Source organism: Pteronotus mesoamericanus, unplaced genomic scaffold (genome assembly GCF_021234165.1).
Source record: "Pteronotus mesoamericanus isolate MK-2021 breed Mesoamerican mustached bat unplaced genomic scaffold, CSHL_Meso_final contig_130, whole genome shotgun sequence".
In the NCBI taxonomy this organism is placed as follows: domain Eukaryota; kingdom Metazoa; phylum Chordata; class Mammalia; order Chiroptera; family Mormoopidae; genus Pteronotus; species Pteronotus mesoamericanus.
The window spans coordinates 16835428-16847891 of NW_026555060.1; the positions used below are offsets into that span (position 1 = coordinate 16835428).

The 12464-nt window shown below is 39.8% G+C and overlaps 1 protein-coding gene across 1 annotated transcript in view; it reads left to right on the forward strand.

Moving 5' to 3' along the window:
• Positions 1-12464, forward strand: part of PIP4K2A (phosphatidylinositol-5-phosphate 4-kinase type 2 alpha) — a 156495-nt gene that overhangs the window by 87570 nt on the left and 56461 nt on the right. Inside the window, exons 2-3 of the mRNA XM_054592749.1 lie at positions 6982-7079; positions 8860-8956. Of these exons, the coding sequence (XP_054448724.1) occupies positions 6982-7079; positions 8860-8956 (195 nt within the window). The remainder of the gene's footprint in view (positions 1-6981; positions 7080-8859; positions 8957-12464) is intronic.

Genomic DNA, 12464 nt, shown 5'->3' on the forward strand with positions numbered 1-12464 from the left:
TAAAAACTATTTGGATTTCATAATGCATGCTTGTTTCTATGAGGTTGTATGTGCTATTTTCCCCCTCAAAGTAGTAACAGTTAATACAAATTGTTTTGTGTCCTTTTAGGAATATTATATAGCATATATAAATATAATTATATATGAGTGTTTTCCATGTAAGTATCTGAAAAGAAGGAAAAGTATAAATAATTTGTTAATATGATGATAAACCACTATTAGTTTAGCTGCCAGTTTGGAGGTGGGCCATATAGAATGACTGGGCTAAGTAGAGTACCTGACTAATAAACTAAAGTTTTCTTAAACTGAAGACTTTGAAACCCAAGAAATTTGTCTTGAAAACTGAATTTTCACAAACCATAGCCCCATGTGGAATATCACAATTTGCAAATAGGATTAATTGACCCTTATTCAAGATGCTAGGTCATCGTCATTACCTGTATCGTTCATGGATGTGAACTACAGACAAGGATGTATTTCAGTGTGTGTGATGTCAAAGTAATAGGCCAAAGTAATTATCCAGGAAGGTAAATGGCCTTGCAATAATTGGGCGGTGCTCTATTTAATACATTTTGGTAAAACTGATAAATGACTAGTGAGCCTTGTATACAATAAATACAATAAAATAAAACATTTTTAGAAAATATGACATTGGGTCTCATGGGTACACTATTGAAAAATACTTTTTAGTAACTAAAAGCTTCTTTTAAGTGGTAAATCCTCTTGTTGGTGAAGTGTTCATTCATGCGTCATTAAATCTATCTACTCACCTGACCAAGAGGTTTAGGGGGAAGAGTATTTTGGGGAAAAGAGAAACCAAAGGAGATGGGAAGCCATTGTGAATGAAAGGCAATCCAGAAGAAAGTTAAAAATGCCCATGAAGTAGCTAATATAACTTCGTGCCACACTACTGCTTAATGATAACAGTATAGATATACCAGGATACATTGTCATCTGCAAAATGAGAGAGTAGATGGTAGGATCTCTAAGATGCTCTTAATTTCATCATTTTATGATTCTCCATAAACCAAAGTGGAAGTGTAATCGTCATCTTTGATTTCTCATCTCTTGTATGGTAATAGAGGCCAGACATTCCCTGCTTCCTGGGGTACTCTGATGTGTAACTATAGGACTTGCAGACATAACTCAATGTGTGCATTTTTCAGACTTTTAAATGAAACATGGGTCACATCTTTCCATTTGTCAAAAGCCCCATCAGCTTCACCCCTTCCAGAAGCCCTCGCCCAGTCCTGTTGCAGTGGGCTCCTTGCTGAGTTCCTGTGGCACTTACTGTCTAAACACCAGCATTTCTTCTCTGCTGCTTTCTGTTTCACTCTGTATATGTGCTGCCCCATCAACTACAGGGGGAAAACTCTTTACACTCAGGGATAGTGTTTTATATTGACTTTCCATTTCCAACGGATTATCCTGGAATTCATTCCATTACTCTTTACGGCACACGCAACTAGAAAAAACCTCAAACTTGACCCCAGCCACCCTTGCCTCTATACCTGCACTGGCACCTACACCCTGAGGCCAACTCTGCTGGAATGTCACTCCACGAGTTCGCTTGGCTCCCTCTAAATTAACCATCCCAGCTCTGCCCCAAAGCCCAGCCCTATTTCTTCCAACTTGTTCTTCCACATTCTGCAGTCATTTTCTCCATGTTCTCACTAAGCCTCTGAACCCACTAACCTGCTTCCCTCTCCTAGCACATGGCCGTGGCTCCTACTTCCAGAGAAATTTGGAGCCAGTGAACGGAACTGCTGTCTTCCCTCAGCCAGATTCTGCCCCTTGTGCACGACTCTTGTCCTTGTTTTCTCTGGTTAATAGAGGACTTGTCTCCCCAGAGTCATTTCATTCACATATGCTTGGATCGCCTTCCCTCCTACCTCCTTAGGAAGAGCATGGAAGTAAAAGCCATTCTCTCTCAGGCCCTTCCTCCATCTCTCATCCTCTTTATCTCTCCCCTCTCCTTCCTCTCCAGACTTCTTAAAAACTAGCCAGATTCAGTGTCTGCATTCTCTCACCTCACCTGCTCTCCTGAAATGACTCTAGTCTGGTTCCATTGCTCTGCTTCTTCAAACTCCTCCTGCCAAGATCACCGAACACCTCCGTGTTGTTCAGTCCAGCAGACGTTCCCATTTGACTTCTGAGAAGCATTCAACACTGTTCATCCCATCTTATTCTTGAGTGCCTTCATGTCTACCTCATAGTTCCTCCCTTTCTCCTTTGCAGTGCCATCCTTCTCTTCCAACTATTAATTGGTTGATCTTCTTCAAGATGGCTTCCAGGCCTTCCTGCCCTCTCATTCTGTCCAGTCTCCAGGTTACCTCCTTCACTCCTGAGGAGGAACTAATGTCTTATACAGCCACACATATTTTTACTTCCTGCCCTTGCTTCCCTTGGGAACTTAAGATCCACATGTCCACCTGCCTACTTGACATCAACACTTAATGATGTCTCAGGAGCACATCCAATTTAACAAGTTCAAAACTGAACTCTTCTTTGAAAATGCTCTACCTCTAAATGGAATCACAGCCTTTCCTGCCACACAGCCTGTGTTTTACCACCTCAGTCTCACTGGCACCTCCTTCCTTCATCTCAGCTGCCCTGACTCTTTGCCAGGCTACCGTCCTCTCATAGAGTTCCCCAGTGGTCTTTTCCAGCCCTCCTAGGCATACTGTTCAGCCCCAACCTGTCACGTGCCCTCCCTACTACATTAATCTTTCATTTCTCCAGTTAACTGTGCCCCCTCCTGCACAGGGCCTTTGTACCTGCGACCCTACTTCCTGGCACCCCTCCCCACCCTCCTTCTGCTCCAGTCCAGCCAGCCCCACCTTCAGCCATCACTGCCCTGTCCCATGCCTGTCATGCTTGCTCACATCCTGAAGTCCTTCTGCCTCCTGACACTGTCATTGTTGAAATGTTACATTTGTGCAGATCTTCAGTTAATGTGTGTGCCCCTCCAGACTGTAAGCAATGTGAGGGTGAACACTGGCGTTTGGGCAGTGCCCAACCTAGCGTGGATGCTCACACATTGTACTCATGGAAGAAATCGATATGGGAAACGCTTAGATTTACACCTTCCATCTTGGCAAAAGGTTTTCATAATTTTTCCCATGAAACATTTTTCAGAGCAGAAAGTATAAAGCAAAAAGAATTCAAAAAATATCTTTTCCTACTTCCAAATTGGGTTTTGCTTTCTCAGTAATCACTTGAAGCATATATGTAGTAGAGAAAAATCACTTATTATGCTCTCTCCAACTTTTTTCTGTATAATTTAGGGAAAGCAGTATAAAATGTATTACTCCTTAATTTTCCTTGCTACCCTGTAAACCACTTTTGTTTTTATTTATACTTTTATTTCCATAAAATATTGAAAAATTCATTGTCATCAGCTTTATGCTTATTGTCACAAGGCTTGGGTTTTAGTTCTGATTCTGTCTAATTTTTAAAATTTTTTTTAAAACTTTGATATTCCAGTGCTAGTATAAAGATATATAAATTTAAATTTTTCACAAATACACTCTGAGAATTATTCAGTATTGTAAGATACTTGAGTAAACTGAATGGGAGACATGATTTTAAATTAGTGTAGAGTTTTGTTAAGTAGGAGTTTCATACATTTTTACTCACCATAACATGAGGGAGATTTTAATTAATACAGAACAGGCTAAATGTGATGTCTGGTTAAGTTATTACAATAACTTGATAGGAAGAGAATTATAATTTGGTCTTGCACAAATGCAGTTGATACAGTTATCTCAAGAAAACCACTTGCATGGAAAGTTGATATAAATCACCCGGTTTTATGAGGTAAGGATTTTTATGAGGTAAGGTTGCAATTAAGGTTGTTTAGAATATTATAAAGTGGTTACAGGTTATAATCCATTACAATGTACTTTAAGGTATTATTCTGATTATTTTAATCCATAATTTGATTATCTCATTTGCTGTTTGAAGCATCTGCCCTGTTTATATCTGTGCTTCCCAAACTGTGCCAAGGTGCCCTACAGCATCGCAGCAAATTCAGCAGGCATGCCACAGGGTATTTTAAAATTTCAAGAACAACATGGAAATACTCAATATCTTTAGGATACCATGCAACCTACCAGCTTGAGGGAGTTCACAGTTTCAACTAGGGTTGTACTACTTTCCTTTTAGTGACGTGATATCTTTGGGAAGCTGGATGGATTCTCAGCAGTTGTGTAAGAATGTGTGCTACCCCTGAAAGTCAAAGTGGATCAGGAAATGAGGGTGGTTTGATTGTAGGATCTGAGTATTTGTGCAGTGTCCAACATAACATAATTATATACTAATTAGTGTGTGTTAATTATTATATTAAAATATTAATATATTTATTTTATAAAATATGCCTGGTAGTTTGCATATATGTTTTTAATTTTGCCATAGTTTAAAAAAATTATTGAAGTATTTAATTTTTAGAACAGACAATTCTTTAACATGATTGAAAAATCAAACGCATAAAAATGAACACAGTGAGAAGTGCCCCAACTGGGTTGATGGCAGCTCCATCCTTCTGATTGTTCAGGCCAAAGCCTCTGAGTGGGTCTCGGCTCCTGCCGTTCTCACACCCCACATTCAGGACTACAGGAAATCATGTTGGCTGTACTTTCAAAGCATATCAGCATATCCAGAGTCAGATTCCTTGTTACCAGCCGCACTGTGATCAGCCAGGCCAAAACAGGCTATTGCTATACTTCCTTGTAACTGTCCTCCCTATTTCTGTACTTGTGCCTCTCCCTTCTCCACCCCCATTTCACCCCCACCCTCACAGTAATCTTTTGAACCCTAAGTAATCTTTTGAAACCTAAGTTAAGTGATGCCACTCTAACACCCAGAGCCATGCGACAGTGTGGAATAAAAGCCAGAGCCTTTTCAGTGACCTGCAGAGCCCTATAGGACCTACTTGCCTTTACTTCTCTGACCTTAGCTGTAACTATTCCATATGTAACCTGCTACAGCCACACTGGTCTCCTCTTCCCAAACACACCAGGCACACCCCTGCCACGGGGCCTTTGCACTAGAATGATAACCCTTACGTCTTTCAAACCTTGGCCCACTCGACCTGAACCTATTTTTAATCTATCAGTGACCCCCCCACTCATGTACGATGGCATGTCCTACTCTTTTATCCTGCTCTTTTTCTTTTTTTTTCCATAGCTCTCTAACATAGTAGATGATTTACTGCCCACATTGTAATTTATTAAGTTTGTTTTATTTTCTGATTATAAAATAAGCTCTAGGAGGACAGACATCTTAATAGGTTTTGTTAAACAATATATCCAAAGCAACTAGAATAACAACTTGGCAGTAGTAGGTGTGCAGTGAATACTGAATGAATAATGTACAATATGTTGTTTAAGAATGTATATCTTTCTTAATTTTTTGTCTGAGTTATCAATCAGAACATATTCAAATCTTCCTCTGTAATGATGGATTGTCCATTCTCCCTGACATCTGAACAATTTTTGCTTTATACTTTCAGGCTAATTAAGTACTTACAAAATATGAATCTTATCTTTCTGGCTAATTGAACCTTTTATCATTATGTACAAACCTTCTTTAACAGTGCTTTTATATTAAAGTTATTAGATTATCTACGATCAGTAAAGGCAAGTTAGCTTTTCAATAATTTTTAGTACTATTTAATCTATTTTTTTGTTGTTGCTTAGCTTTTGTTCCTTTTTGAGTTAAGTTTTAGGTATTACGTCCCTTGCACATGGTTTATCGTTGTTTTTCATTCATTTTGACAATCTTTATTTTAACTGCAAGTCCATTTATGCCTATCGTGATAATGTACAAATCCAGATTTGTTTCTGTCATTTACTTTCTATTTGTCCCACTTTTGCAGTGTTTATTTTTTTCTTCTTACTTGAGTACTTTTTAAACATTAGTTTTATTTGTATTCTCTTCTGCTAGTGTGAAGGTTATATACTGTTTCTGTTCTTTTAATGTTTGTCTTTAAAAATTTTATCTTAATACTTAGTCTAAAGTTAACAACTTAACTCTCTTCCTAAACAATACATGAACACTGCAACTCTAACCATCTGCTTCCCAGCTTAAACGCTGTGGCTATCCAGTGTTTATATCCATCCTTTTTAATTCCAGAAATTAAGCATGTTTACCTATATTATCTATGTATTTACCTATTTATCTGCTCAGTGATTCTTTTTTGTACCCCAGATCTTCCACACACATTTACCTTTTTTCTGAAGTATATCCGTAGACTCTAAATAATGTGCTTTAAATTTTACAAGTTTCTTTAAATTCTGTTGTAAATGGGTAGGTTTTCAGTTTTTGTTTATATGAAAAAGCCTTTATTTGGCTACTATTTTTTGAAAAATAGTTCTGGTAAATACACATACACTCTCTATTGTCTATCTATCATCTATCTATATTTGACATATATTTTTTTCGAAAACCAGTACACAGTGAACTCAATTCTGATACTCTCCCTGGAGACGGCATCAGACCCCACAGGTTAAGGGCTCGGTCCCGTAAGAGGGCTCTCCCTCAGAGGCCACTTGGAAGTCCAGGTTGCCACTTGTGCTTCTTATTCACTACAAATTGGATGTTCCTAAGACTGTCTTCTCGGGTTCAATAAATTTGTTAGAGCAGCTCATAGAGAACATTTACTTATATTTACCAGCTTATCATAAAGCATATTATAAAGAATCCAGAAGAAGAGGTGCATAAGGCAGGCAGAGCCCAGATGGGTCCAGAGCACAGGAGCTCCTGTCCCCCTGGCACTGGGGTGCACCACTCTCCTGGCACGTGGGTGTCTTCACCAACCAGGAAGCTCATCAGCTCTTGTTCTTCAAGAGTTTTCGTAGTGCTTCATCTGCTCCAGCACCCCACTTCCCCATCCCTGGAGTTAATGGGTGGGGTTGAAAGTTCCAAGTACTTCCCAGCTAGAGAGTAATAATCGGTGCTATTTATTTTATCTTTTTCTAGATCAATGAACTGAGCCATGTTCAAATCCCTGTTATGTTGATGCCAGATGACTTCAAAGCCTATTCAAAGATAAAGGTGGACAATCACCTTTTTAACAAGTAAGTAGAACTATAGCCTTTTCTAGGACTGATATGGCTGCCAGGAGTATAATTTTTGTGAATTTCTATAATCACATTATTTTTCAATGGGTAGGTGCAAAGTTTTGCTGATGAAGTTAATCCTGTGATAAACATAACCATCTGTCATTTTCAGAAAAGCAACAGCAGGCCCCCTTGGGTAATATCCTTTTGCCATATGGCATATTGTTTTCTATGAATATCTTATATATTAAATGTGATATTCTCATTACAATTTAGATGTTTCAAGCTGTAAATTGCTTGGATTTTTTTTTTTTTAGCAGTTATGGACCTCAGCTCTCTTAAATAAAACTCTCATAATGATTATGAACAGAAGTGATGACTTCATAGAACAATAAAGAATTAAGGTGCATTTTTATAAAACATAATTGGATGCCATGTTGGGCATTGAGACTATTTCTCCTTCATTGGAATGTCATTTTAGATGTCACCATGGAGCCCCTTTTATGTTAGACAGTCCATTGGGAGCTGGAGATACAATGAAGTATAAGAAATGGCCCTGCCTTCACGGGGCTCTTGATCAGGCAGGGGGTTGAAGACTGACACATAGACAAATTACTGTGATTTGGTGTGCAAAGCACCACAACAGAAGAATGTGTGTGCTAACACAAAGGAGAAAGCAGTTCTCAATGAGTAGGATGAACCTCAAATCCTATTCAAAGGATTAGCTCTGAAATTTCTTAATGGGGCCATTGTTCTAATGAGAAACTCATGTGTTAAATCTTCTCCTAATACTGTGTCACTGGGGCGTCCAACCTGCAGCCCACAGGCCACATGCGGCTCAGGAGGGCTATGAATGTGGCCCAACACAAAATCGTAAATTTACTTAAAACCTTTTTTTTTTTTGCTGATCAGTTTTCATTAGTATTTGTATATTTAATTTGTGGCCCAGGACAACTCTTCTTCCAGTGTGGCCCAGAGACATCAAAAGGTTGGACACCCCCTGTAGAGGCTGACCATTTGAGGGTATCTTTTCTATGTGAATTGTTGTCGTGTGTGTGTATATATATATATATATATATGTCATTCAGAGAGTGAGAGCTGTCTTGTTTTGTGAGCTTATGTCCGCTAGTATAATAACTGAGGATGAGTGTGGGGAGCACTGTTTGTGGCTCACTCTGATGCCCTTCCCGAGTGTCCACAGTCTCTATTGTTTTCCTCAGCGTGGCTTTCCCTGTGCACCTCCTTTTCCTCGAGGCAAAGGCAGCAGCTTGTAGTCAGGATTAAAAGATCATGTGGGCCAAATGCTCCTAGATGGTGAGAGACACAAATGTTATCAGTCTGGCCCTTCTGTCCCCTGGATCTTGTGGTTTGTATGTTTGGCCGTTAAACAGCATGGGTTTGAACTGTGTGGGTCCACTTATACAGATTTTTAAAATAAATATGTATGTGTATTTTGTCATTTTTAATAACATTTTCTTTTCTTTAGCTTATTGTAAAAGTATGTAATAAATAACACAAAGTATGTGTGAATTGTCTGATTATGTTATTAGTAAGGTTTCAGGTCAACAGTAGGCTATTAAGTTTTGGGGGAAATCGAAGTTACAGGTGGATTTTCAATTGTGGGTGGGGGTCAGCGCCCCAACCCCCATGGTGTTCAGCGGTCCACTGCAGTTGTTCTGTGAAGAACCTCTGTGCCTTCTGTGGGCACTTCTTTGGCTGCTCACAGAACTAGGTGGTGGATGATTTAAGTCTGGTTAACTCTGTATATCTGAGCTTTATTCCACAATATCTGTTTCAGAGAAAACATGCCGAGCCATTTCAAATTTAAGGAATACTGCCCGATGGTTTTCCGAAACCTGCGGGAGAGGTTTGGAATCGATGATCAGGATTTCCAGGTGAGTTGCCTTTGTGATGTTTGCTTCAAATGGGCTTCATTGTTCTGTGCTCTGTAAAACAGGACTTATACTTTTGTCATTAGAGGTAATTATATAATAGTAATTGTTATTTTATATATTAATTTTCAATGTTTTTTCCTGAAAGGGTTATTTCAGTTAAGGGACCCCTATATAATGTGATTTCAGTAGTCAGTAGGAAACGAAATTATTCTTCGGGAAGAGAGCAGGCAAGTGAGAGTTTTTTATAATGCTCTCATTTCCAGGTGAACGTGTTCTGCCAACAGAAAGTCCTTTTGATTCCTTCCATCAAGTGTGTCACCAGCCTGTTCAAGTGTGTATGTGTGTAGTTTGAATTTGCATTTCCTATATTTGTAGAGGCCACTTAGGAATCGTAGAAGTTGATTCTTGTTTTTGCTGACTTGCTGCTTTTCAAATTGGCCAACGCTGACTCTTGCCCATGGCGTTTTTGTCAGAGGCCACACTTTGTGCACTGCAGTGTGGCATGGCACAGGGACGGCTTCACTGTTGTCACCGTCAGGAGCTCCCCAGTTCCAGGCACAGTCCCATGGAGCACCACCCTCTTGCTCTTGTGACCCCACCCCAGACACATGTGCATTGTTGCTTTTCTCCCTCTATTTGCCTGGTTCTTAGTTTTTACTTTTAAACTTGAAGTTACGGTGCTGTCATATATTCTGACCCAAAGTCACCCTCCTACAAAGGGACCTGACACTGGTTATCTAATGTTTATACAGCCAGCCAGATTTAGAAAAATCAAGGATTTTTTTTTTTAATTTTTTTTAGGAGCAAAAATCTATGTTAGGAGATGCAAGGGCTACTTTCTCGTCTTTTACAACAGTCTGGCCATTTTACTGTGAGAGTACTGACGTATTTTAAATCATTTACATCTAGCAAACACTTTCTCTCTTTTCCCCTAAATGGGAAAGCTTAATTAATTTATCCTGCAGTAAGTGCCATACTGCCACCCTGAATGACTTTACAAGTTGAATATTAGCGCGGCTTACCCTGTGTTTTGCCTTAAAGATTAGGGTCTCTGAGGCGATTCAGCTTGGTTAGTACACTTTCCTAAAGATCTGTGGGCCTGCCCACCCTTCTCTGGCCACACCTGCTGTTGAACGTTTCCAAGAATTGCTCACAGGCTCACCCAGGCCTGAGGAGCCTTCCTGCTGCTGTGTTTGGAAAAAGCAGTGCTGTGGTCACAGGTGGCACTCCTTCCTCTGCAGACTAGGGCTGAGTGTCCAGCAAGGGCCAGGTTCTGAGCGGAGGCTTTGGTGCGCCCTGGAGAGGGCTGAGAGGAAGTGTGACAGGGAGGATGTGGGCACTCGGTTTGCTTTTAAAAACTGCGGTGGAGCCAGCAGTGTTGAGGTTTGACCTTCATGTGTTAGAGAGAAAGAACTTAAACTTAGACTTGAAATGTACTGTTGGAAAAATAAGTCACTTTTAAAGAATACAATCAAAATAGTAAAAAGGGTTGGTATAAAATAAAAAGGAATAATTCCACATTATTTTAGAACTCTTATTACATTTAAAGAGCCCATGTGAAAATAAACTGAGTACTTTAAAAAGGGGTGATCAGCTGATAACCAGAATTTCCTATGGCTGACTCTCCGTGCTAAATTACTCATGTGTTCCACCCTTTGCTCCCTCCCCCTTTTTTTCTTTCTTTCTTCCTTTCTTTCTTTCTTTCTTTCTTTTTTTTTTTTTTGTTAAATAAAGGAGTTACACTGGCATTTCACAGAAACTGACTTTGAGGACCTAAGCAATAGGATCTTGTTAGATTCCTCGATTCATTTGCCAAAATGAAATCCTTGATGTCTTCTCCTAATCAGCCTTGTTCAATGAGATCTAAAATTGGCCCATTACATCCTGAGTTCTGCACTACAGCAGATAAAAGTAATTTTTAAAATTTCCTATAAAGACCAGTTTAGTTGCAGAAATACGAAGGCATGAGCAATTTTCCTTCTCTTCCAAAACCATGTAAGTTGATATTTAAGTAAGTGAAAATTGCTAAGTACAAACTTTGAAGGCAAATTAGGCAAGTGGAGGATGATTCACACTAACTAATTGGCAAGTCTGTTGAGCTCTTAGCATGAGAGTGTATAGAGGAGAGCCAGTGTGAATATAATTAATCATTTGAACACTACTCCCTTTCCTCAGCTATGCCTGGTGCTTTTGGCATTTAAATTACTGCTTTCTCTTTGACAACTGTATTTTTATTAAGAAAAAAAAAAGAAAGGAGGGTGTTCAAAGTAACTTTAGTAAACCAGAGATGTACTGGTTTCCTTCCCAATCTTATGTTCCTTTCCCAATGTCTATACCTCTTAAAAAATTGTCAACAGGGGTGAGACAACAACCCCTGTAAACCTTAGTTTAAACCAAAGACAAGATCATAAATGTGGGGCTCAACTCACTTTGTTGGCTACTTGATTTATAAAAAAAGAGGAAGTTGTGCCAACACTGGCTTTGGCTTTGCGTCTCGACGGCCCCTGCACAGTGCAGGGGTGAAGGCAGAAGCGGTACGGTCCCGCGGAGGCCGCAGGGGGACTAGGCGGGGAGCAGAGGGGCCTGTCATCTCAGCTGCTTGGCACTTCGATTCACTAGTGGCCAGACATTTCACCCATCAGGGCCAGAACTAGTAACAGGTTGTCAGTTGACACATGTAGTACCCAATTCCCAATCTGATTTGAAAAGTGGAATCAGTAACCTGGGGTCTTGTCATCTGTTGGAGGCACTGCATGAATTGCCAACTGGGACCAGGCCTCTCAAGCTGCTTTTGCCTTGCCGTGTTTATTTTTCTGAAGTGCTTGAATGTAACAGCTTTAAATCAAGCGGCCACAAGGAGCTCCATTGTCTGGTTCATTTAGTATTCAAGCCTTCATATTAAGGCCAATGAATAAATGGTCTTGACCTGCCTTGTGTGCGCAGATGGCGTCTTCCTGCACCTGAAATAAGTCATTATTGGTCACTCTGATGAAAGCGGAACATAGTTCAGTAATTGGCCTACCTCATCGGACCTCTGCTAGTGAACTTAAAGGAACTGGAAAGCCTTCCTGGTGTCCCATGAATATTTGTATTTTTTCTCTGGTTTTGATTCCTTGCTTGTCTTTTAAAAAGAAAACTTCTTTTTCTTGCTGTTAAAGACAAATTCAAGCAACAGTTCTAAAATATTCATCATTAATAACAGTACCACCCAGCATATATATGTAAACCTCTGTGTGTGCGTGCTCAGGGCTTCCAGATTCAGAACTTTGTTCAAATTATTAGCGCTTTTTAAAATTATTTCATTGGTTTGTAATATGTTCAAAGTTGAATTTTGTTCTTCTGATCATTGCAGGGCTGATGTGACGCCCTTATCACACTTACAGGGTACGTTACCTTTGAAGATGACTGCCCCCAGGCAGGCCTCCACTGTCACTGTTGCTGCAGTTCTCTTTCAACCGCCAACTCTGCCACCTTCAGTTCTGGTCCCCTTTAGGCTGATGATTTCCTG